Source organism: Barbatula barbatula (genome assembly GCF_947034865.1).
Source record: "Barbatula barbatula genome assembly, chromosome: 1".
NCBI classification, from domain to species: domain Eukaryota; kingdom Metazoa; phylum Chordata; class Actinopteri; order Cypriniformes; family Nemacheilidae; genus Barbatula; species Barbatula barbatula.
Window position 1 is genome coordinate 21,543,706 of NC_136766.1, and position 26,558 is coordinate 21,570,263.

Consider the following 26,558-nt stretch of genomic DNA (forward strand, 5'->3'; position numbering starts at 1 on the left):
AGTGCAGCTGTGTCATAATAACTTTCATGAAATAAAAAAATAGAGAAAATAAAAGTGCAGCTGTGCACTACTAATTTCAAAAATAGAAAAGATATAAAAGTGCCATTTTGAAATCTGTAAAAAAAAACATTTAAATATGGCTGCGAAAGTTTGTTCCGTTACAATTAATATGCCGATGTCACGTTATTTTGGCACTTCGGTTCCAGGTTATATTTTTCTCGGGGTCTCATATCTAATGTTCTTTTAATATAGACTCCATGTAGACTAGTAATGATTACCCCTTAATGTTTCCATGGCGACGCGTATTTGTCACGTGACACACCGCAGCCACACCTTATGACAGATCGCCTTAATATCCTTTTTTATTTCAAAATATTCACAAACTTGTTTACCACGTCATCAACTATCTGATATTCCGATTGTGTGTGTTTGGTCATCCATCCATCCATCCATTTTCTACCGCTTATCCGGGGCCGGGTCGCGGGGGCAGCAGTCTAAGCAGAGATGCCCAGACATCCCTCACCCTAGACACTTCCTCCAGCTCTTCCGGGGGGACACTGAGGCGTTCCCAGGCCAGCCGGGAGACATAGTCCCACCAGCGTGTCCTAGGTCTTCCCCGGGGTCTCCTCCCGGTCGGACGGGCCCGGAGCACCTTCCGGGGAAGGCTTCCAGTAGGCATCCGTAACAGATGCCCAAGCCACCTCAGCTGACCCCTCTCGATGTGGAGGAGCAGCGGCTCTACTCCGAGCTCCTCCCGGGTGGCCGAGCTTCTCACCCTATCTCTAAGGGATCGCCCAGCCACCCTGCGGAGGAAGCTCATTTCAGCCGCCTGTATCCGTGATCTTGTCCTTTCTGTCATGACCCAAAGCTCATGACCATAGGTGAGAGTAGGAACGTAGATTGACCGGTAAAATGAGAGTTTCCCATTGCGGCTCAGCTCTTTCTTCACCACGACGGACCGGTACATCGACCGCATTACTGCAGAAGCTGCACCGATCCGTCTGTCAATCTCCCGTTCCATCCTTCCCTCACTCGTGAACAAGACCCCGAGATACTTAAACTCCTCCACTTGAGGAAGGAACTCTCCACCAACCTGAAGTGGGCAAGCCACCCTTTTCCGACTGAGGACCATGGCCTCGGATTTGGAGGTACTGATTGTCATTCCAGCCGCTTCACACTCTGCTGTAAACCGTCCCAGTGCATGCTGAAGGTCCTGGTTTGAAGGGGCCAACACGACAACATCATCCGCAAATAGCAGAGACGAGATCGTGTGGTCCCCAAACCTGACACCCTCCGGCCCCTGGCTGGGCCTAGAAATTCTGTCCATAAAAATTACGAACAGAACCGGCGACAAAGGGCAGCCTTGCCGGAGTCTGACATGCACTGGGAACAAGTCCGACTTACTGCCGGCAATGCGAACCAAGCTCCTGCTCCGGCCGTACAGGGACCTGACAGCCCTTAGTAAAGGACCACAGACCCCATACTCCCGAAGCACCCTCCACAGGATGCCACGAGGGACACAGTCGAATGCCTTCTCCAAATCCACAAAACACATGTGGATTGGTTGAGCAAACTCCCTTGAACCCTCCAGCACTCTGTAGAGGGTGTAGAGCTGGTCCAGCGTTCCACGGCCTGGACGAAAACCACACTGTTCCTCCTGAATCCGAGGTTCTACTATCGGCCGTATTCTCCTCTCCAGTACCCTGGCATAGACTTTCCCGGGAAGGCTGAGAAGTGTGATCCCCCTGTAGTTGGAACACACCCTCCGGTCCCCCTTCTTAAAAAGAGGGACCACCACCCCGGTCTGCCATCCCAGAGGCACTGTCCCCGACCGCCACGCGATGCTGCAGAGGCGTGTCAGCCAAGACAGCCCCACAACATCCAGAGACTTGAGGTACTCAGGGTGAATCTCATCCACCCCCGGTGCCTTGCCACTGAGGAGTTTCTTGACTACCTCAGTGACTTCGGCTTGGGTGATGGACGAGTCCACCTCTGAGCCCTCAACCTCTGCTTCCTCAATGGAGGACGTGACGGTGGGATTGAGGAGATGGTGAGGTGTTTGAGGTGTTTGGTCATTTATAAATAATCTTGATCTATACGTGAGACGGGTGCCACCATGTTTCTTTGCGACGCAGTTCAGAGAGTCATCAGTTTCTCCCGAAATATATGCAAGAAAGTGGCCGGTGAACTCCGAGAACTTTAACTCTTGTAAACTTTACAGTTACTTCCACTATGTTTGTCTGATGTGAATAACACACGTCGTCAAATTATATTTGAATAGATTGTTATTGCTGCTTCCACAGAAACTTACAAAGTTGTGTATCTTACAAACTCCAAATGTATTGTTCAACTAGTGCTTATGTGTATTTAAATGGCTGAAACCTAAAATAAACATTATTAGGTTGAAAACACTGAGTAAGAGAGCTTTAGAGCAGCTGTAATAATCTGCTGTGTCTTCTTGTGCACTAAATGGCTCTTGTGGTTATTACAGAAACGTACTTGTTTATTCTAAACAACAGACTGTAGCTTCCTAAAGACAGGTGGGTCACCAGTTATATCATTAACAGACTTAAAACAGGGTTTTTAACATTAATTTAATGTTCTCTGTAGGATCTGAGAATTGACAGGCACGTAGCATGTGAGAGGACATTTGTACAAAACAGTTATAAATCAATGGAACAAAACTACTGCTGTAATGACTGTCGTTATCATTACATAGATATTTGTTCCTGTAATATAACAACAGAAACCATGACCAAAAGCTTTGTCATGTTGGGATTCACCACTTAGTCAATAATTCCTATGAGTCTGACTGATAATAGCCGCACAGTTTAAAATCAGCTAAACACACTAGATACATTAGAACTGAGATAAATCAGTCAAGGATTTTCTCAGTATTCACCAGAATTTACATTTTCAAACAAATGTTCATTGTAGGACAGGTCACCTATACTTTTTAAACAACTAAAGTACTACTGCATGATATAAGCTTTGCGAGATGTGCCTATGAAAATATATTGCTTTGTAAGGCAACTATTCAACAGGTCAACTGTTAACTAATCTGATTTATCAACCTGTGTAGACTAATCTTTTTTGTTGTTGTTTGTTCTGTTGAACACAAAAGAAGACATTTTGAAGAGGACAGCAAACAGTTCTGGGGAACCTTTGACTATCATTGTATTTTTTCTTGTGGTCAATGGGGGGAGGCAAAACTAACTTGAGACCCATCAGGCATTTTGTACAAATATATAGATCATTATAAAGGATCTTGAGCACTTTGGCTCGAATGATGGGCTGTGTTTAAAAGGAAATAACACCAATTCATTTAAATGAACAGCATGAGAGTGAAGCAGTTTTTGAAAACGTTTTTGCATCATATTTCACTTTATGAAAATCTGGAAAACCCCCTAAATGTGTTTACTTCGCATGATATACCTACAGTTGCATTGCCTATTAAAGCAAAAAAATAAAATCAGCAACACGTATATATTTGGGAAACACATATAGCTCCATTACTGTAAATTTGACATGTCATAAAAACCCTTAAGGTATCAAATGCAACAAAACAGAACACTCACATCAGCTCTTTTTGCACCCATCTCATCCACTCTACATGAAAATGAAAGCTGATTAAGTCTCATATTTACATTTAGAATAGCTTCCGCAGCACGCTGACAATAACTGGTTTCCAGGTACAAGACATTATTACAGACCACATACAGTATACGTACTTGAGAATTGATGCACTCACTATTCAGATATATTATATATGATCTATAAATATAAAATAAGGTTGTATTTGTCAACAGTAGTAAATGCATTAACGTGAACTAACAACAAGCAATGTAGTTGTTTAGCATTTACTCATCTTTGCTAATGTCAGCAATACCGTTTATGTTAGTTCATGGTGCATTGTTTTCAGTTACGTCTGAGTTTAAAAATGTATTTGTTAAATGCAAAAATGAACATAAAGATGCTGTTGAAGTAATGTTCATTGTTAGTTAATGTTAGCTAATGCACATGTCGAACCCGATTCTACAGTATTAACTAAACCAATGAATGAATGGACAAGCTAGATGCGAATGTTGTAGTTTTTTGCACTTTTTGAACAATACAAAAATCGGTAAAGATTTCTGCATGCCTGGTTATAAATGACCACAAATCTAGGAGTCTTAAGTCATCTGAGAGGCAGAAGACCATAACAAAATTCTCAAGATTCCAAAAGATTTTCTTCAAGAGAAAACATCCTTTGTTCTATCAACTGTGGTGTGAGGGCAGTGCATGTTCCAACAAATCACCCTAATTATAAAAATGCTACGGTGATGGTATCCATAAAATAACACAGTAACAATATAAAGGTCTCGGTATATGGTGTGCAGTGTTTATTGAAACAAATGACAGATAAACAGGGTCAATCCCTTTTAGGCCAGTTAAGAAGAATCTTGTTGGTAAAAAATGTCAAAGAATCCCATTCGGACATATTTTGTGGGATTGAAGATCTTAGATCTTGGCGACAGAGTACAGCAGTCTTGAGAGACAGAAACAAGCTATAAAGACAACAAGACAGGAGCATCCATAGATCTTTTTAGTTGAATCTTGCCCTTTCCACAATAGCCTAAGTCTTTGGACTTTAGGAGGCTGTCTTCTTCTGGGAGAGGTTGATCTTGTCCCCAAGACTCAAAGCCATTCCCTATTGACAGAAAATGAATGTGTTCATTATTTAGTAATCAGAAACTTTCAGTAATAGGAAACTCTGGCACTGACATTTGTAAAAAAAAAATATTCTCGACTTTGTCAATAAGCATTAAAAAGCAAGAACATCACTTAATGAAATCATAGGGGAGGCTCAGTAAATCCACTGAAAACGAAGTTTGATTTTCTGTCACTCACAAAACACATCACTGACATCACTAATCTCTAGAAACTGTAAATTTACTAAATTCAGTATTGCATTTCACCACAGTCATTCAACACCCTCATTAAAACCTATAACTAAAACAAATTATCTGTTATCCGAAGTCAGTTGATCCTGAATTGTCTGTTGATCCTACATTCAATGTTTACTGTAAACATCCTTAAGCTGGAAGTGAAAGAAATCCATTACCTGGCTCTTGGCACGGATGCGAATGTGACCGTTGACTGGGGCATCGGGACCCATGTGGATGGGCTTCTCAATGCTGACGTTTGCAAGGGCATCTTCCCCAAATATAGAGCGGGCGTACAGGTTTGCCGCCATAAAGCCACAAATGCCAGAAAGAGCCTAGTGCCAAAAAATAAACGTCATGCTAGCTGCTCTATGCAACAAAAACAAACATAATGTTTAAGGGATCTACTGATTCACTTCGAGCAATGTACCTTCTCTGGGGTCAAGCACTTCATATTGGTGGACTTAAGGATGTGTTTGAGATACTCATTCAGTTCTGCGATGTTGGTGTTGACGGTCACCTGTGTGGACACAGAACAAATTTCAGACATTCTAAATGACAAAGTACCGATTAATGTAACTGTTATTTAAAAAGAAAAGTCCCCAGACTTGCCTTGTTCTCCCACTCGAACTCAGCCCACATCTGTCGGAACTCTGTATCTGTGCAGGAGGCAGGCTGGATGTAGTCCATGATATCTATGTGAATGTCGCTCAGCACGACACAGTTTCTGTCACTGGCTGCTCCAGACACATCATACACTGCAAAATATTGTATCCGATTTAAAAATAAAATCACACTTGTGCATTTGTGCAAACAAATTTGCAGGTTTAAATCATTTCACAAACCTATGTTTCCAAATATGATCCCGTTCTCAGTGGAGGCCACTTTCACATTGGCTTTGATGTTGGCAAAGTCATGAGGAGCCAATGTGAGAGGAGATGGTTTCTCAACCAGTTTAAGATCACCTGGGGGTAAAAGACCGTGTTCAGTATAACAAGCACCAAAAACAGAGAAAAACCAATGAAAGAGACTTTGTACCAAGTGTTGCCAGCTCCAATGTGCAGTTCTGTAGAGTGTCGCTAGTCTGATTAACAACCAGGACATCTAGGACGATGTCGTATTGATTGACATGGACGTATGCTTCTGCATAGACTGGATCCGAGAAACCAGTCAACTGCGTCACCTAGAAGAAAACAGCAACTTTGAGTTTATAAGCTCAAATGGTGCAACAAGACCCTTGTATCGCAATGATAAAATATAGTATTACACAAGACTAAGACTCTGATTGGACGATTGTGCCATCGGACGGTCTGGTAGTGCTCAACAACCAAACACCCAGGGATTAGGTGATATCAGACTCATCCAGGCTCTTTTACTGGTGTTACTTAAATGTTTCACCTAATAAAATATTTAGTTTCCGGTCAATATTTTGTACACATGGCAAGCAACCCTGAAATGTGCTATAATGTGCAGTCAGACAGTCATTGATTAAAAAAAAACAAGGAAATAGCCTAGACCCTACATTTCTGTGTAAAGACCTTGTCCGATCGAGGAGAATTCTAGTGGGACCATGGAAGGATATATAAACGACGTAAAAATAAATATGGTGGATAAAAAATTCATTTCATACAGATAACAATTTAAGCAGGAGAAGCCTCATGTTATGTTATCACGATCGCAGATGACAACATCAAGGATCAACAAGATTCAATTAATTTATATTTAACCACTGTAATATGGAGAGACATTGAAATGTAGACCTTCGTTTATGACTTACAATGTACAGCTAGCTATTTAGGTTTGGACTTACTAACTTAACTAGTTTTAACGAGACATACTATACTGAAGCACAGGGTGACATCAATGATCAACAGATGGCAACCATAACTTAGTGAAAGTATGACAACCAGAAAATAAACTTTGGATTGGAGTTAAATCGGGTTATTGCGCTCACAATTCGCTTTTTGTGTGGGTTTAGGAAATTGAACAAAAGATTCATTCCTCATGCTCCCAGGACACCTGTTAGAATTAGTGTTACAAGTACCCCAGGCACATCGTTTTATGATTTTTCTAGAATAAAACACCATAAAACTGGTGAGATCTTTCGGATCATACAATGTTTTTTTTATGGCACTAAAACCTAAAGTTGTCTTGAGTTCCAGTCCCTGTGCAACTCATCTTCAATGGCTATTGGCTCATCTGCGTTCGAGGGTAGGGGCTTACCGATAGGTCAACTGGATGTCACTCGGATCCGTAGGGTGGTGTAACTTGCTGATCCAGGATCAGTGATCCTTAGCAGTATTTCTGATTTGCGCTTGAGGTTTAGAAATGCTTGGGAAAATATAGCTTTTTTCGACGCTCCCCAACTACTTGATAAAAAATGCGCTTCGCTACTTTAAAGCTATTGGATTCAGATAACAGAGATGCTGCAACCATGCTACTGAGAAATGTAGTTAAACTAGTAGCGTCACTACTTGTATCGATGCTACTGCCAAACTTTTCCATTTCCTAGGTGAGTCCTGATGTATTTTGTGACGTTTTTGTCATTGAAACAATCACCTTTAAATCAAATTCACGATTAAAAACACCATCTGAAGGCTGTAAATATGAAGTTGTGAAAGGCTGGGAATGGTCAGAACGTTCTGTTCGATATGACTGCCAGTGTTAAAAGTGAACCATATCGCCATCTGGTGGTGAAGAATGATGCAATAGAAATAACCTTACCGTTTATGTTACCCTTGAGCAATATAATCATAAAAATATGTCAGATCAAAAAAATACTATGGACCTTGTTAAGTTTGGAGGCCAGTGGGTCTGCGGCCTCTTTTCTCTGAGTGTTGCCCATTGCGGCCAATAGACTGAGTTGGAACTGGTCCTCTTTGGATGTCATCTCATTCTTAGCCGTAAGCTGCATGAAGGAAATGGGGTCATCTGCCTGAACCGTCACACTACGCTTCTCAGACTCTTTCTGTGAAAAACAACAAATTAAAGTTGATTGTAAAAGTATTCCACAATTTAGCAATATAATTGAGACATGCAGCTCTTGAGTTCAGCCACTACCTGCAATAATAAGAGTAGAAGAAAATAGAAGAAAAAGAGTTGTTCACCTTCTGAGAGAGTTTCTCTTCCTCCAGCCTGACAGCAAGCATGTGGGAAAGTGATCTCCGGCACTCCTTGTTGAAGATATCATTCATGAGGGGTGAGCATTCGGACAGGACTTTGAGGCACAGAGAGATGCGGTCCACATCATCATCGGTGATGGGTTTCTTGGGAAGAGAGGTCTTGCCCAGATGGAGGATGGTGGCCATGATCAACATGGCTTCTGCAACAAAAGCCTAAAGCAACAAAATAAGCTTCATTGTACCTCAATGGTAAGTTTAATTAGATAAACATTCAGTCATTGCTCACGGAATAATCCTTTTTAAAAACAACATACATTTTGTCTTTTCTTGTCTTCGACGAGGGCCACATAGCGTAGGGCCACTTTGGTGAGGGTCGTGGCCAATGAGGCAGCAACATAGAAGTCGCCGTCCATCAGAAAACCCCTTAGTGGAGGCCTTAAAGAACACAGGAATTATACTTTAGAGATGTAATATAAAGGACACGCTTTGCATTGTGTCAGTAAAGGGGAATAATCACCTGTCCTCTTCTTTCTTTGATGGTCTGGAGGTGCTGAGAGCACTTTGAGTGACGTAAGTGCCCATCTCTGTCACCAGTTTAGGCGCTGGAGCGGCAGTTACCTCCTCCTCTGGTTTCACCTCGCCAGCCTCCTTCTTTAACTCGTTCTCCACGATGGGGATCTGAATAAAACACAATTTAATCCCATCTGAAGTTTAGGAGGACCTAAACATTTTGTAGTCTCGCGCAGACCTTTCATACTAAAGGTCTGGGAACTTTGGCAGATTTCACTGTCCAAGGCAGGCATAAGAGGCCATGTGATTGACAGATAATGAAGCCAATCATGTTTAGAGGTGTGAAAATGTCCCCACAGTAACAGACCGGCGTACATTCACAAACGTGTCAAAAGTTTATGCCATGACCCTCGCATACTTTTTAGAATTTTGCATTTAGTCGATCGTGATGAATTCGTATTGCAACAGATGTACAAAATACTAACTTCTCCAATCAGGTAGCTTTGTGCTATTTCTAGGCGGACCGTTAAAGAAAGCACGTCTCCTGGAAATCCTGTAGAATATAACCAATAGTATTATGACTTTGAACACGCTGAAGTGTTTCCAAGAAACTTATGCATCAAACGTTCAGCCAATGGTCTGAGACTTAACATTTAGTAACATCAGTAGTGGATGCTTCTAAGAATCAGTGATGTATTTAGAAGCACTCAACTGAAGTCCACCATATTTTTCAGTCATGCATCCGTATTGGTTTTGGCAAGGATTAAGGCTTCTATTCCTTGTTCTATTCACTAGAAATATTCAATAATTTAATTGAATATTCAATATTTATAATCATCAAACAATTCATATTAAGATAATAATGAAATAACTTTAACATATTTAAAAACAAAGTTTCATCCCATGGATCTTCTGCACATTAGCGTGACCTCATAACGCAAACAGGAAAATGTTTCGGTCTATTTCTCTTTTTATATTTGCCAGATACTGAAACCCAGACTAAGAATGAACATTCGTTACATGGGTTCTGAAAACGATTTATACCAAATTATGTGACATTCTGCGCCATACAGTAAATGCAGCTTGTTCGCGTTGCAGGGCCAAATGGACACATTTTAGATTTTGAAAAAATATTATTGCATTTAGATTTTATCACATTTGTTGACATGTACTTAAGACAGCTGACTGTTTTCACAGTGAAAACACAGTTTACTCCATACGATTAAAACAGACCCTAGCAGCTACAAAAAAATACTTTTTTTTAAGATGCTAACGTAATTTTTTGGCTGCTAGCGTCTGTTTTACATTATTATCCTATGGAATAAACAGTGTTTTCAAAAAACGTCCTGATCGCTTTTTTAAAGGGGTGGTGCAACGGTGTGTCATGCATTCTGACTTCTTTACAGTGTTAAACATGATCAACATGTTCAACTTGTCTATTGACATATTACTGGACTTTAAGTTATGTTTTAATGTGATTTTTTTGGCCAGTAGTGGACAACTCGAGGGAGCTGATGGCATTTTACTATCGGTTTGTTGTTTGTTTGTTATATTAAAAGTCTGTTTTACGTTCGCCGGTTCCTGCCTCCTTCCTTCCTTACTTGGAACTTTGCTACAGGTACATATCAGAACAATAGTAGAAGTGGCGTATTCTGCCCTACAATGGCAAAGTGCAGTAACTACAAAAAACACTGAAACTGAAAAAATGCCTTCAAAGTTTTCACACCAGTCAGTCATTGCAATTTGACACTCTTGTTTCACTGAAACGGGACAAAATTGAACCAGGAAACTGGTCGAAAGAGAGAACAGATCTTACAAAACCCATATCAAACCTTATCTTAATTTTGACCAAATATGTAGTGACTGCACATTGACTTTGTAGGGCAGTATTAACCTTCCAAGATGGTGGCGCCAATGCAACATAGGGCGTGACGACAGCTTCACATTCTCTATTGGCCAGGACAACCTGTTATATTCATAACAATTATGTTTTTAACGATGAAATGTTGGTAAAAGCTAATACACCAGAGCCACTTATGGCTCCCGAGCCATAAGTTCCCCACCAATGTACTTAAATGCTATTTAAATAAAAACATCCCTTATTGTCACAGCATTATGTTAAGACATTACATTAACACTATTATGCATGCCATTGTTGCATATACATACTTGTCTGTGTATTATTTTGATTGTTTGATTATTTTAAGTGATTTGCAACATCATACATTTTAATCAATCTCATATCAATCTTCAGTGCATATTCAGTAGTATTGCATACGTTCTATCTATGAAGTGTATTTAGTTTGATCAAATTTATAAAAAAGGAGATAAAACTGTACGATTATTTCTGGAAAAACACGAGCAGTTCATGTCTGGCATATTTTAGCACTGGGACCACTCCATCTATTAATTTTAAACGATCTCCAAATCCAGCGTTATATCCACCGTTTATATTAAATCCATCACTGAAATGTCACAAACAAGACACACCTAATCTTCACTATTGCAAGAGTAACAAGCTGCAGTGCAGTGCAGCCCATCTTGACGGTAAGGGGGTCTCACTCGTTGGTTGGCTTTTTTGTTTTGCCGTGCTTTTCTGGGAGAATGGCCAATAAAAGGACGACATGGGGATCCAGAATTATTCAAAACTTTCCGAAACAAGTTGGAGTGCATCAAGTACAGAAATACTACGTCCAACTCGTTTTTAAACAAGTTGACCATGTTAAGCATGAGAAGCCAGGACGTTCAACAGTGTTAAGAAGTCAGAATGCGTGACATAGCATGATGCGCGATCTTTAAACATTAACATGTCCTGAAGTTTTTTATTAAGGCTTCAGTGAGAGGACTGACTTAAAATTCAACGAGTTCACTCTGTCGCGCACGTGCGCAGTTTTAAGAAGAACATTGGTTGTAATATCTGTACCCATGCTTTGCATTTTTAACAAAAAGTTACCTGTAAGTAAACAGTAATTAGCCGGACCCCTGGTTGAAGACCTATGTTTGATGTATTTGTTGATGTGACTACACACCTCTCCCAAGGATCTGCGCACTTCTGTCATCACACTCTGGATGTCTTCTTTAGTGCTGCAGTATTCACCCAAAATCCACAAAGCTCCTCTATAAATCCTTCAAGCAAAAGCTTTGTTTAAAATCACTCGAAAAAGGAACATATCTCATAACTCTAAACTGGTGTACTATAAAGAGCTCAAGCATAAAACACAAATTCATTTTTAATACAGCAGATCTAATATGTAATTGGATTAATTGAACTGCTACATCTCTTACTTGACTGTCTTGACAGTATGGAAGACCTCCAGCATCTTCTCAATGATGAGAGGTCGAAGGCTGTCGAACCTTTGAATAGCCTCCCGCACAAACTCCAGCACATCAGCTGCGGCCGCCTCATTTGTGTCACTCAGGAACTCCATCAGCTGTGGTCACATACAAACCACAAATATGTCCATTTAAGAATAAAGATGACAATTACAAGATAACTAACTTTGATGATACAACATAACGCTGAATGCTATTTAAGTCACTTTGGATAAAGTCACATTTATATGAACATTTAATCATTTAGCAGACGCTTATATCCAAAGCGACTCACAGAGAGTTCAGGAAGCAATTAGCCGAACAGAAATCATATGATACCAAATTAATAAATGTAAAATCTAAGAGAGCTGAATGCATTAAAGGGATATTTCACCGCAAGATGAAAATTATATCATCATTTACTCACCTTCAATTTGTTCCAAATCTGTCTAAATTTCTTTGTTCTGATGAACACATAGGAAGATATTTGGAAGAATGCTTATAACCAGATAGATTTTGTCACCCATTGACTCCTAAAGTATGAAAATTAGCTTTTTTTTGTTCTGTTGAACACAAAAGAAGACATTTTGAAACCTGTAGGAAAGCAAACAGTTCTGGGGCACTTTTGACTACCATTGTATTTTTTCTTACTATGGTAGTCAATGGGGGGGGGGGAATTAGTCTGTTTATAAGCATTCTATCGGTCTCTGTATTCATCAGAAAAAAATGTACACGGGGACTAGGGATGCACGGAAGTGAAAATTCTTGGCCGAAGCTGAATAAAAATGAAACACTTGGCCGAATACCGAGCAGGGCTTTTCTTATTTCATCTTTTTATTAAGTAAATGTTTTCACTATTGCATAAACTGAATGGTCAAAATGTGCTTTTTATATTGCTTTTCAATATATTATAATTTAACTTAAAATAAAATTGAGCAAAACATGTCCCTGTTGAAAAAAACAGCATATGATGGTTTGGTAGCTGTTTTGATGCTGGTTTGCAATGGTTTAAGCTAGTCATGTGCTGGTTTAAGATGGCCATGTGCTGGTCCTTAGCTGGTCAAACCAGCATCAAAACATACCTAAACAAGCATATGCTGTTTTTTTCTGTATGATGTCAAAGGATGTTGCCAGCGGCGGGCACCGTCAGACCGCCCGGTCCAGTATGCAGTACACAAGTTACCGACCGGTTAAGATGCTTTCGTTCAGAAATTTACTCCGCCGTGACACGTTCCGTGCTGTCTCTTTCTCTGACACTTACAAATACTCCACACACTGCCGACATGTTTGCGGCATTAAACAAAGACCCTGTGAATACCCTGTGTATGGACTTTAAATGCAAACACACAAACACTTATAATCCTAAATTGCTTTTTACCATGTTTTAAAAATATCACATTTAAAAGCTAAACAAAATAATAGAATGTTTAACTGTTAGTATGTTAACATACCACAGGGATGACACTGGCTGCCATGTCAGGGAAGCGCACACTACACGAGTGCAGAGTACGAACTAGCAGCTGCCTGTACTTGTCTGTGTCCTCATGCTCGGTTACATTGTTGGTTTTGATAACTTCCTTCTTTAGCACTATAACAAGCTGAAATAAAAAACAATCCAAAAGTTAAATCAGGTGGACTTCAGTTATCATCGCTTAGTGCATAAATGTGTATGTATGTTTCAAAAACATCAGCAGATCAAAGGCTAATTGTGGCACACACCTCCTCTACATTGCGGGACGACACCAAATCCAGGGCCAACTGCAGGGTCTTCTTGCGGACCTCGAGATCAGGGGTGGTCAAAACCCTCAGAATATCCATCACCAGGTCCTAAGAGCAGACAACAGAAGCATGAGACGCACTGAAAAGGTTTGTCTGTGAAGTTTATAGTTTGCAATGAGGTGAAGAACTGCATACCTGCAGCACTCGTTCATGTGTTGGATGTTCCTTCAGTTCGATGAGTCGGTCGAGAACGATGAGCTTGACGTTGTTATCACTCTCTTTAATGATCAGATCAATGTAGCACTGAGCAGCAGCCTGACAGGCAGATAAATGTTATTAGAGATACGCCCAAGTGGTCATAGTTAAAGGGAAAAAAGCCTGTTGTCAGATGCTCTACCTTGATGGCGGTGGGAGCGCTGGATAGAGTGACCAGTGTGCCAGCTGCTTCATATTTAACCGCAGGACTGGAGGACTGCAGCAGGTTATAGATGCAACGGATGAATCGAGCTCTCTCTGAGGGGTTGGCATGGCAGACCTGGGTAAAGCGTCGATATTAATTTGATTGCTTGTGTTTAATTCCACTATACAAAAGGCAAACCTTTCATATATAATTGTAAGGTACAGATGTGTCACCTTATAAATGAGTTCCACAATGACAAGCTGTAGAATATCTCCAAAAGTGTGCACTTGATCAATACAGGTGCTTAGGTAGTCCAGAGCTCTATCCTGCAAAATGCATTGAATATACAGTTTAGAGATTCATCCTTACTCTTCCATGAGTTTTGAATCTATAGTTAGATTGCGTACCTGATCTGCATGAATCAGCATCATAAAAGCGTTTCTCTTGCAACTGGCATCTTTCTCATTCACAAGAAAATCATGGATCAGCTCTGGGGCATCTGGGATCAAATGCTCAAAGTTTCTAAAGAATAAAAAAACATATTTCTTGATAGATGTTCTCACTTGTAGCTTAGGCTTGTGCAAACAAAAAACAAAACACCAACAAACCTGTAGATAGTGTAGATGGCCAGAACTGCATTGCGACGCACGTAGCTGTGACGATGCTCCAGGCAGGCACGGATCGCGGGCATGAGGGGCTCCAGCAGCTCAGACTCCTTTAGCTTGCACAGGAAGCGCAGGGTGGAGCCACGGATGAACTCGTTGGGATGCTGGAGATCCTAAAGATGAATCGTACAGATAGCATATTTAGGCTTACTAATAATAATATATAGAACAGCCTCACAAAGAGTTTCATGCCTACCTTTCTATAGGCATCACAGACCAAGATCATCTCCTGAAGAAGTTTGCCATCAGGAGTAGTTTTGGGAACAATCTCCCAAAAAACTAGAAGCAGTTTTTTAATCGTGTGATCCTGAAGAGGCAGGACAAACCGGATGATGGTCATCAACAGCCCTGGAAGTTTCTCACCATTCAGGATCATGATGATAACTTTCTTCAAAGCCTCAGTCTTGGCTTTGATCTCCCCCTTTTCTGCTTTCACAAAAAGAGAATCAGAGGTGCATTTCACAGCTAAATGCATGCCTATTCTAAATGAAGCCTATTCACTAACAAATTTCCACACTGTGGCATTACCTAAATCAGATTTCAAGATGACTTCTGATGGTGGTTCAGAGTCATTGGTGACATTGATGAGGGTGTAACACACATTCTCTGCGGCTGTCATGATGTCAGCTCTTCTTACTTCACGAGACTTAGCTCAGAGAGAATGTCTATGAGGTTTCCTGAAACACAAATGAAATCAGTAAGTTGGAAACAACATATGGATACCAGACATTGGCTATTAATGTAACGCTCCCTACTAACAGTGGGTAATATGATCATGCCAACAATAAAAAGAATAGTGGCATGAATATTGCACGATTGCTGATTGTCATATTGTTCCAACGAATCGTGCCATATAATAACATATGCAGATTTAACCGACAATACAGTGGGGTTTTTTCTGCTTGCGTGGTATGTCTACATCACTGCTGCTAACGTTACAGTATTAGCTAGCAGGCTAATCGTCTGCGATGAAAACTAACACACACGATCGGCCATTTGGCTTTCGATGCGGCTCAAAATAACAACACAAAGCTTTTGCAATTTTGTACTTTACTGTTAATGTGGTGCTGTGTTACCTTTGTGACAGGTCTCGGGTCTTTATCTTCTTCTATATGCGCATCCGTGTCTAGTGAAAGCCTGATCCTTCCGAATGACGTGGAACCCAGACCGACCTGGCCACATCAATACTACAGGGCGTCTGAAGGGACAAAATACACGACGCGTTTCGCGAACTTGAAAAATGTATAATGTAAACATACTCTAAAATTCTCCTTCTCCGTATTAAGATATCAATTGGCGTAGATTTAAATATTATGAATTATATTCGATAATTTAAAATAGATATGTATACATTTTAAATGCAAAAAAATAATAGTGATTTTTAAAAAGGTTCAGAAAAGATAGTTGCTCAGTTTGTCCGTAATAATGTTAAGTTATTTGATATCCATGGTGCTAAGTGCACTTATTTATTCCCCTATTAAAAATAAATAGATTGTAATAATAAATATGTTTAAAAGAAAAACTTCATTCATATAAGTAGCTGACTGTAAATTCTACAAACGTTAATGGTTTATGATTCAAATAAAATACACGAAATGAAAAAATGGATAAAAGCATTTGCATAAATGTTACTCAAACAAACATTTAATAAATGCACTAATAGGAATTCCCTTATAATAGGAAGAGTCTTGGAATGTGCTTGGAAATACCAGTGTGAACACAATCATTATTGTCTACACTTGAGTCCACGAAAAAGCACTTAATCTAATTCAATGAATTATAGCATAAAACCAGCATATACAAATGTGAAAATAATGAAAATGTTTAACATAATTTCTGACCGATATAGTTTTTGCCCATTAAAATGCAACAAATATGCCCTTTTTATATTAATCACATCAGTTAATAATGATATCTTTGTCAAAACTCCAGTATGTCAACAAAGGGTTTTGCTCTCTTTTTTATCTTTGTCTTAAAATGTCCTTAAAAAGTGCATGGTAAATTTGGATGAGCTCTCTGATATATGTGTCTATATTAGTGACCTCTTGCGGTGCTTGAGCATTTGAATCAAATGTGCCTCTGAGCTATATGAAAGCCAGACTTAATGCTTAAATAATCGATCCTATTTACGTTACTGCCTACTGATCTACCAGTCAGAATGCTCGGTATAATCAAACCAAACAATACAAATGTGACATAACGTTCAAACGACATTCCACATTCAAACGCATCCCCGTGGTTTCTAATAAAAAAGTCTTATTAAAAAGTCATTTTCACACATACCTTCCCCAGCACTGTTTTAAATGTCTATAAACAAGTCAGTTTACCGAAACGTTTGCAACGTAGGCCTATACAATTCAGGGGGCGAGTCGCGCGTGCCTGCCTGCCTGCCTGTCTCTCGCTCGCGAGTCATTGTTACAAATTGTCGCACCTAGACGGCGACATAGAGCTCGATCGTGCTAAAAAACAACAACATTTCACCCCTCTTTTCCTCCTGGCCAAAATGCCTGAGCACGTTTGAGTGACCATGGAGCGCGTTCGCCGTCATGTAGTGAAACGTTGACCCGCCGAGGATTTATTTCGTAGGAATGAAAGTTTAAAAAGCGTTAAAGGAGGACAACATGGCTGTGCGGGAGGAAGGAGAGGTTTTGCACGGTAAAACCAGGCAGCACGATGGTGTTGTCGGCAATGCAAACAGCGCGGAAGGCTTCAGGAACGGCTATGTGAAGAGCTGCGTCACTCCGTTAAAACAAGACCCTCCGAGGAGCTTTTTGTTTAACGTCTGTAGGTTTTGCGACGGGGATCTCCTCAACTCCAAACTGTTCCGCGGCTCGGCTCCGTATGTGGGAGCGCTGGCGGTTTTGGCGCTCTCCTTTTTAATTTCCAAGAGCTTTCAAAGTGAACGCGGCGTTTCGGAGCTAACCTTACGGACTTTTCTGTTTGATTTCTCCCAGTCCATCAGCCCTTTATTTAGCATAGGCTGCGCTTATTTCTTCCTGACCCTTTATCTGAGGAGGAAAAAGAGGGAGAGCAGCGGCTGCTGGCTTTTGTCCTTACCAGCATCATGCTATTTGGGGGATTGGGTGGTTTTGCGCTTTTTGCAGTGGGGAGAAGAGCACCCTCAGATGCAGATGATGGGCAGGCTGCTGTTTGTGTTGGGCTGTGTGGGTCTGCTCACTCTTATCCCCACTCTCAAACTCAAACACAGCGTCCTGATTCTGGTGTTCGCCAGCCTGGTGTGGCTGCTGTCCTTCACCAGCCTCGGCTGCTTGTCTCCGTCTCTCAGGCCAGTGCTGGCGTGTGTGGCGGGGGTCTCCGGGTCTTTCCTGGCGCTCTGTTTTGACCGCTACTACCCACCGAGGGAGACGGCCAGTAGGATTCCCAAAGCGGAGGAGAAAGTTCCCGTGATCAGACCGAGGAGAAGGTCCAGCTGCGTTTCTCTAGGAGAAACGCCAAGCAGCTATTATGGCAGTTGCAATAAGATGCCCCGCAGACCTTCACTGCCGTGTATATCCAGGGAACAGGTAGGGACTGTTCACCAGCACATACGTTGATTCTCATTCATCAACACACGCATCGCGTTTTGGGGTAAAATCATTATACTGATGCGCAACTGCAATACTATATTAATATAACAGTTCAAATAAAACATCCAGTGTGTGTCTACTGAAACGCAGTTCTCAGCAAAAGCATACATTCTTGCAGTTTTGATCATGATGTGGCATTGCATGCGTATTGTACGTACAGCGTTTTTTGGCCAGGTCTCAATGCAGGTCAGTCACCTGTCGCCTTCAAAACGCATTTAAATAATATACAATCAATTGTTGACTCGAATAAACTTGTTTCCGTATTTTACATTTTCATTTTGATCTTTCAGATCGACTCCACCGTGTTGCGTCGAAAAATAAGTATTTAGGCCTAGTTGTGTAAAGTTTGGTTGTCTTCGTGTTAAGTAACACGTTTTAAACTTACACAGACATTTAATTTCAATTACTGTTTACAGAAGCATATGGGCTCTCAATATCGTATGAAACAAGTTTCCAGTAAAATGATGTTGAAAACAAAAGCGAATGAAAACATAAGACGACGCTATTGGTGGATTTTTGACTGAAAACACTTTTAAAGTTGGCCAATAGTTGTGCCAGTGCATTAGCCCTACACAGGGTATAAAGTTTTTAAAAGTTTGCCATTGTTTGACTTGTTATGCAAAGTGAACTTGTGACAAATTAAAATAATGCTTTCGAAACATTTGGCCACATGAAATTATGATTTACAAACACTTTACATATGATGAAAAGCAGAGACCTTTAATACATAAACAAATAGAATACGGTGCTTGCCATTTTAAAAGACCACCGCCCTCTATTGCTCTAAAAAGTCAGACCTGGTTTAGGGTCTAGAGTCATGTTTAAAAACTTCATTCAAGGTCATCAAACCTGTGCTGCTTTGTAAACAGTCTGATCCCTTTTTCTGGGGTTTATTTAGCAACTACCTTGTCTTATTTCTACATAATTAAAAAAAGAGAAATCAACTTAATTAACTAAAGATAAGTTAAATTCCTCTGTGGTTGCTTGCACAACACGAGTCCATTCACTTTGTTCTTCAAGTGGGTTTGAGACTGAATGAGTGCATTGTTCCAGTCATGATCATGAATTGAGGTTTAAATGTGACCAGTTTCAGACTTTTGAGTTAAGCACCTGTTCCCAATAAGCCCCAGCATCAGTACTTCAGTTCAGATATTGTTTGTTGTCTGTTTTCAGTGTTCCATCATAACTATAAAAGTTATAATAGATTTTTAAAGAGTGATGACGATTAATATATCTTACAACTTTATGATGCTGTAATGGAGTGCTAGAGTTGTTCGAATATCATTTTTATGTTTAGCTAACTAAGACATTTTTTGTAAAAATTTAAATTGGGTGTAGAGAATGAATTCTGCTCAGAGAAATTATGGCTTCATCCACTGGAATTTGAAACGATATTTGTTTATCGTGTATCCAACCAAATAAGGTGGTTGCCACTGTTTGTCACCCAAGTTCTACGCTTTGTTTGTGTATTGTTTATTTTCTTTTATTTGACTACCTCCTTGTACACACCTTGAAAGTGTGTGAGATTATCACCAGTCATCAGTTGCGTATCAGTTCTGAAACAACGTCACGGCAGTCTGAAGTAAGCCTAGGTTACTTCATGAAACTGCAGCAATGCAGTGCAGTGCAAAAAGACTGACTTTTTGAATCTCTCTGTGCTTTTATTTTTAAAGCAAAGGTGTGAAGTGTGTTTTTTTATTTTGTCATGTTCCGGTCATTGCTTTGTGTCTCACGTGTGGCCTCATGACTTCTCTGCTAGCACAGAGTGAGAAACGGCTCCAGTCCTCTCTTCAAGCCACCTGTGACTCATTGCATTTTCACTCCAATGTTCGTCACAGCCTGAGCTGTGTTTAGAACCTGTGGCAGGATTATAGTGCTCTTAAGATGGAACGCTGTATGCGGTAGCCAGATTGTTTGAAATGTTTATGTGACTTGGACCTTTAAATCAGTTCATAATCAAAACAAAGCCCATTCACTTTTAACATGGTTCATGGAGTGGTGATAATATACTTGAGACGCTGGTGGACTGGCTAAGCAGCAAAAAATGTAATCTAAAAGGAGCATGGCAATAGCATTAATATCACTGACTTCCACAAAGTTGATTTAAAATACATGTTTGGCCCATTATATGTGATAAGACACTATTCTGGATGTAAGTTTGCATTTTCAGTTTGACAAGTGTTTACAACACATTTGCATACATATTTAAATAAAGACTATAGGCTTCCTAACACTACGCCTTTTTAGACAAATATATCAAGTCAAGTGGTGGCTGTTTTTAGGAGTCACCGGTTAGTGAAATGGGTTTTGTCAGTGTTGTTATTATGCCCGGAAAACTCCTGAAAAGGAGTCATTTAAAGGATGACTTTCTATTCAGTAAGTACAGGTTTATCTGGATGTACTGAACCTTTAAGAAGGCTCAGCTGAATTGTGAATGATGTATATGCCAACCATACAAACAAACACAGCCAGCATTTGCAGACAAGTTAAGAATAATAAAGGGCATTATTATTTGTTGGCAAAGGATTGTTTTGCTAGGGTGGTGATGACTGTCGTCTTGTTATATTTATCATTTCAGTGTATGTGGATTTTTAAATGCACTGTTCCTGATGATGCATGTCCTTGTGTTTCTAGCTATGTTTTGGTAGTTTTCAAAAACATAATACAAGGTAAATCCTAGACAACAAGCACCAGTACAAAGAACACTGCATGTGTTATATAACAGTGTGCTTGCTGTTGGATAATTGTTTAATGTCTTTGATCTTTCTCATCTGTCATTGTTGAGTTGAAACAGTGGATACAGCGAGAGAGGTTTTTTTAGGTTGTGACCTTTTGTTTTCAGTCCATTGTCTAACATCTTAGTCATACCTATGCTAGAAAGGGCAAAAGGACACCGTGAACGTATGGGCTGAGCAATTAATAGGCTGAAGCGTTTATATTAGTGTTCGTGTCTGTATATTTAATGTCAGTGAAGTTTAGGGAGTTTTTGAATGTGGACAGATGAACATGATTAAATGCTGTGTTCTTCTGGTTCGTCATATGTGTATCATGTGATGAATGTATGTTGCATTTGTAGGCCAAGAGGCATCAGTGGTGTGGTCTACATGTCGTCTCTTACGTCAAACAGAAAACTACTCTTGTGAAAAAGGGCTGTGTATAGGTATGGAACAGTAATGGTATCGCAAAGCATGTAGCCTACTTTGATTTATACTGCATACTTCAAAAAATATCTGTACTGTTTAAGCTATCTTTAACAAACCTAACCTAACAAATTGGCATTGTGTTGTTACAAGAGTAATGGTCACTCATGCAGCAAGCTAACCTTCAACACCTTTGACTATTCATCGCTTGGACTCTGTGATTCATAAAAGGTCCAAACCAAGATTCTTTGATCGGGGAAAAAGGTCAACAGCACAACATAAACTCAATTTCTTGTCTTAGAAAATAAACTGCTTGTTTTATCACAGCATTGAAATTTAGATGTGACCTCGATTGCCCTGCTCTAGCCGGGTATAATTCTTATCTAGCGGATGAAGGCTGCTTCATCCGCTAGTTAAATAACGAGTGCAATTTGTGGCGTTTTGTGATATTGTGTATATGTAAAATGGGAGCAGTTGAAAAATTGGCTCTGTTTTCACAGGATTCGGTGGAGATTTGCTTGGCCAGGCTCTGACTTTATTTAGAAATGATTTAATTATTTAGAGTGGTTGAATAGTTACATTTATCCACTTATGTTCCCTCATTTTGGATTATGCTGAGCAAAATCTAACTCTACAGGACAGACCCTTCAGTCTTACGAGCGAATATACACAATCATGATTAGAATAAATGTGGTGTACAAAACATCTTTAAAATGTCTTTTTGATTCTCATTCATCAACATACGATGCATCGCATTTTGAGGTAAAATCCTTATGCTGATACACCATCACAATAGTTGTGAAACCTGTGATACGCACACAACTGCAATACAATAATAATATTACAGTCCTATATTAATATTGCAGCTAAAATAAAACACACAGTTTGTGGTCATACATAACCCAGAGGAATCATCAGTAATATTTTGTGTGTAAATTTGGAAATGGCACTGACCTTTGAAAGTGGTTGAGAAAGGCAACAGCAGAAAGAATGAACTCGAACAGACAGAATAAACAAATGGTTGCAAGATTCGCCTAGTTCAAATTTTCAGTGTCATTATTGTTTACACAATTTTATGTTTTCTGTAGCATTATAACAGATTTCATTAATGAGAACAACTCTTTTATTTCTTATAATGAAATAACGAAGAACGATGTTTAAGGAACTATTTTGAAGCCATTTGGAAGGGAATTCAGTTTTCCCCCTTTAGAGCAGTAAAATGCGTTTTTCCCCCTTGCTGTTAGTGCTTAGAGTTTCTCATGATGATATGAAAGCTATGAGGCTGTCATGATGTCATGTCTGTGGGCTGTTTTGCCTTATGGGCGTGGAGAGATTGTTTTAATGGCATTTGAATGAATTCTGATCCTTTGTGATGTGTGTGTGTGTGACCTCACAACACCTAATCGAGTCAGGACAATCAATATCAGTTGCTTCAGAGGCCATTTTCAGTTTTGCCATCTGCCAGAGCAGTTAAATATACTTTGTTTAGGTAAGAATAATATTTTTCTGTTTACAGTGTAAACGTTTTTCAAACTGTAGTATTTTATTCAAGCAGTTGTATGCGACAGTGATTTGTTATGGAATATTTAAAACAATATATTACTCATACAATTGAGGTATGAAAAAGTAAAATGTAGTTTATTTACAGTGTGAATGTACAGAGCCTCACTGAGAGGTTTGCTATATGAACAGCCAACATGTGAATGTGTGAGAAAGTAAATGACAGTGAGAGGCCATGTGTGCTCATAATAATTTCCCTCTATAGGCAAAATGAATAGATCACTTCTGTGAACGAGATGCCAGAATGTGGGAGATTTCTTGGGTGGGGAATCCCCTGCAGTGGATGTGGCAGATTTGGAAAGTGCTCTTTATTATGTATTGATGAAAGAACAACGCTACTGATGATTTATAATTCATTGGACTTGATGAGAGGGGATGGTATTTCGCTTCTGTCGATGCGTTATAGTGAGGTGCAAGTGCGTGCAGAGATTCACAGTAAAACATCATCATCATCATTGCCCAAACATCAGTTTCATAAGCTGTTGAGAAATGGGGAGCAATCACATTAGTGTGCATATTCATCAGGCAAAGGTTTGTGCACATATCTGATTTAAATATTGTTTTACCTTTCACAGGCAAAGTTGCTGTTTCACTGTTTTTGTTGTTATGTTTGATCGCTTATGCTAACTTTAGTCCATGTTTATCTGTGAAATATAGCTTATGCATGACTTTCAGAATGTGATTACTTCATAAAATCCTTGTTTTCGAACAATTTCCTGCTGTAATTCAAGTACAATTTACTAACCAGATTAAGATCATATCATATTATTAAATACATTTGGTTTTTGTAAAAATATCAAGTAATCTTACTTAAAGTAAACAAAGAAAATTACGCTGAACAAAAACACGTGTCTAACTCAAACTTCACGGATCACTTACTTTCATATTGAAATATAAAACAATGTCAACATAGTTGGTCAAGTAAGAAGAGACTGGTGGTCTCTGAATTGTCATTTGCACAGTTACGGCTCAATAAGTGAAAAACACACACTTTATGACGACTATAGTGCCTCCCTCAGCCAAGTCACAAGCACCGCTCGGTAACAACTTAAAAAACCCAAAACTTCAAAATAATACCAAAACTTTCCTGAATCTCAAAGATAAATCGACACAAAACATGAACACGAAGTCTTTCTTTTTACTGAAAAACACTTAAAAAGACTTAAATGTTTATTCTCCATACAAATGACAATTAATCTCCTAATGTAGTCCGATACAAAGCATGCTGAGAACTACGGATCAACTGCCAAGGTAGTTATATCTACAAAAATTATTAAGTAAACTTAATTTGACCAACTTAAATGGGTTTAATATCATAAAATAGAGTTGGATTTACTTAATTTGTTCAATTAAAATTACTCATTAAAATTAACAACCAAAATTAGTCGATTTTATTCCCAATATTTCTACGTAATTTTAACTACTTTTTTTGTTAAAAACAGGAACATTATAATATTAGTATATTTTAATAATCTCTTTTAGTGGATATTCCATTTATTATAAACGGCTCAGTTTTATGTCAATTGTGATTATTGCTGTGTGATTGATCGATTTTTTTTTTTTTAAATATTCTCTTTTTTGTGCGCACACACACACTCAAACATATAAGTGTAGTAGATAAACAATTTAATTTTAGAATTGAACTACAAAAAATCAAACCTTTTACTACTTGTTTCACAACATAGTTGTAATTGTAGTCATGCAGTGGCAAGTAAGGGCTCCAAGCAACCTTTAAACATAAGGTAAAGACAGTGAGAGCGAGTGAGAAAAGGTGTGTGTGTTTGTGTGTGTGAGATGGTGAAAGAGTAGAGCAGAGCTCCTCTCAGCTGTCACGTTCTCCTGCACTAATGCCATGTGGAATGATATAACATTGACGTCACTAAGTGGTGACGTATAAGAGTATGTCTACAGGGGTGAAAAACAAGTTTTACTTATTGCCATGTACAATTTACTGGCTGTCTCCTCAATGGCGTGAGCTCGGTAGAGAACACTTCGTCCATATCGTGTGCTCAGAGACAAGACAAACTGCTTTGTGGCTGGTGTTTTCTTTCTTTAAAGATATTTACAAATTAAGATTTTACTACGCTTAGTAAAGATATTTACAAATTAAGATTTTACTACGCTTAGAAATCACTGACAGGAATATATCCTATTTGTCTGTGAAAAAGATGAGGGTACGAAACTGCTATGAGCATAGGCTGCGGAGAATGGCTTTAAAAACGAGTAAAATGAAATGAAAAGGTTTGGCCCTGTTCTGTATGAGAATAAATGCTGTGATCTGTTTTAATTATTTGAGTTCATCAAAAAAGAATGAAGCTATGAATTCTCTGAATGGGCTGGTGTGTGAATGCGTGTAAAAGCTAGTCAGACATTTGCAGTTTTTGTTGTTGTCTTTTTCTGTACTGTCCGAGTTACTGGTGTTTTTGTATAGCATGTATACATTTGTGGTTATGTGTGATGTATCTATTCATATTGAATTACACAAGCCCACTCCCTAAGTCGCAAATTTAAAAATGAAGAGAAGGGGATGTAACTGAAATGAATACGTAAATGTTATCAATATTTTTTCCATGTTTATTTTTAATATTTGCAGGCATATGAATGTATGTTAGGTCAACTATGTATAGATTTATGTTGTGCATTGACTGTATGTGCTGAAACGATACATTTGTTGATGGCCAACCAAGTAAAATGGTTTTAATATTAAAATGTTGTCTATTGAGGGGAAGCAGTAATGTTTTTAAATATTTTTTACAGGAGCAGCATCAGGCTTCTGCACATACAGTGTCTTCCACTTATATTGGTACCCTTGGTAAATATGAGCAAAGATGGCTGTAAAAATAAATCTACATTGTTTCTTCTTTTGAATCTTTTAAATAAACAAATCTACAAAAAATTCCAACATTTTATTAAAGTAAAACAATTCGAAGTGGGAGAATATCACATTATCCATTCCTCCATGCAGAATCTCTTTAGATCCTTCAAATGTTGGTGCTCTCTTATCTTCAGTTCATAGTGTTCAGGTCAGAGAACTGGTATGGAAATGGCAGGATCTTGATTTTGCGTTCAGTGACAAATGTTTTGTTGATTTTTATGTTTATTTTGAACCAGTGTGCTAACCACGACCCAATATAATTTTTGTAGCAGAGTAAGTCAGGTTTAGATTTTTTTTATTTGTCGGTATTTGATATAAAACATGACGCCATGTATCTGAACAAGATGTCCAGGACCTCTGGTATAAAGGTAGGTTCACAACAATAAAGATCTGGCAACATATTTAACTGTGGACATGGGGCCTTATTATCTCTGTGGGCACCAAACCTTTCATGTTATTGCCGCCAAAAAAAACAATTTTTCATTTCAAATGGCCATAGAACCCAGTCCTGGTGTAAGTTCCAGAATGGCAGTTTAATACGGTGGAGTTTATTTTTGCATGAGAGCAGAAGATTTGTTTCTTGAACAGTGTCCCAAACAACTTGTGGTGATGGAGGTGCAGTTTTCCTTTATTTTTATAAAATGTTTTCTGACCCCAAAATTCAACTGATTACTGCAATTTTCCATCTTTGGCCACTCATTCTTCTGCTCCACTGTGAATTAAGACAATATAGACACGCATCC

General features: G+C 39.1%; 2 protein-coding genes across 4 annotated transcripts in view; one reads left to right on the forward strand and one right to left on the reverse strand.

Moving 5' to 3' along the window:
• Window positions 1-4,359: 4,359 nt before the first annotated feature.
• On the reverse strand, window positions 4,360-18,482 carry copb1 (COPI coat complex subunit beta 1). 2 transcript variants are annotated; one of them, XM_079459245.1, is made up of 23 exons: window positions 18,399-18,482; window positions 15,730-15,851; window positions 15,182-15,330; window positions 14,850-15,079; window positions 14,597-14,766; window positions 14,396-14,510; window positions 14,222-14,314; window positions 13,986-14,123; window positions 13,784-13,903; window positions 13,589-13,696; window positions 13,321-13,467; window positions 11,843-11,988; window positions 11,587-11,683; window positions 8,565-8,725; window positions 8,362-8,482; window positions 8,033-8,260; window positions 7,714-7,893; window positions 5,964-6,108; window positions 5,771-5,890; window positions 5,538-5,683; window positions 5,356-5,445; window positions 5,105-5,260; window positions 4,360-4,690 (listed from the first exon to the last, which is right to left on the reverse strand). In XM_079459245.1, exons 3-23 carry the CDS (start codon window positions 15,270-15,272, stop codon window positions 4,631-4,633), a joined length of 2,862 nt encoding a protein of 953 aa, XP_079315371.1. In that variant the 5' UTR covers window positions 15,273-15,330; window positions 15,730-15,851; window positions 18,399-18,482; the 3' UTR covers window positions 4,360-4,630. The 2 variants fall into 2 exon arrangements, with proteins under 2 accessions (XP_079315371.1, XP_079315370.1); XM_079459244.1 differs by lacking the exon at window positions 18,399-18,482 and adding an exon at window positions 16,937-17,396.
• Window positions 17,275-26,558, forward strand: part of pde3b (phosphodiesterase 3B) — a gene marked incomplete at its 5' end in the record, with an annotated part of 39,669 nt that continues 30,385 nt past the window's right edge. For both annotated transcript variants that reach the window (XM_079459225.1, XM_079459224.1), the window contains one exon: window positions 17,275-18,177. In XM_079459225.1, the coding sequence (XP_079315351.1) occupies window positions 17,275-18,177 (903 nt within the window). The remainder of the gene's footprint in view (window positions 18,178-26,558) is intronic.

Excerpts from the sequence above, each read along its gene's own strand:
- copb1 (XM_079459245.1), bottom strand. The coding sequence starts at position 15,272 with ATGACAGCCGCAGAGAATGTGTGTTACACCCTCATCAATGTCACCAAT. Across the intron at positions 15,080-15,181 it reads CATCTTGAAATCTGATTTAG|AAAAGGGGGAGATCAAAGCC; the intron begins GTAATGCCACAG and ends TTGTGAAAGCAG. Across the intron at positions 8,726-11,586 it reads TGCGCAGATCCTTGGGAGAG|ATCCCCATCGTGGAGAACGA; the intron begins GTGTGTAGTCAC and ends TGTTTTATTCAG.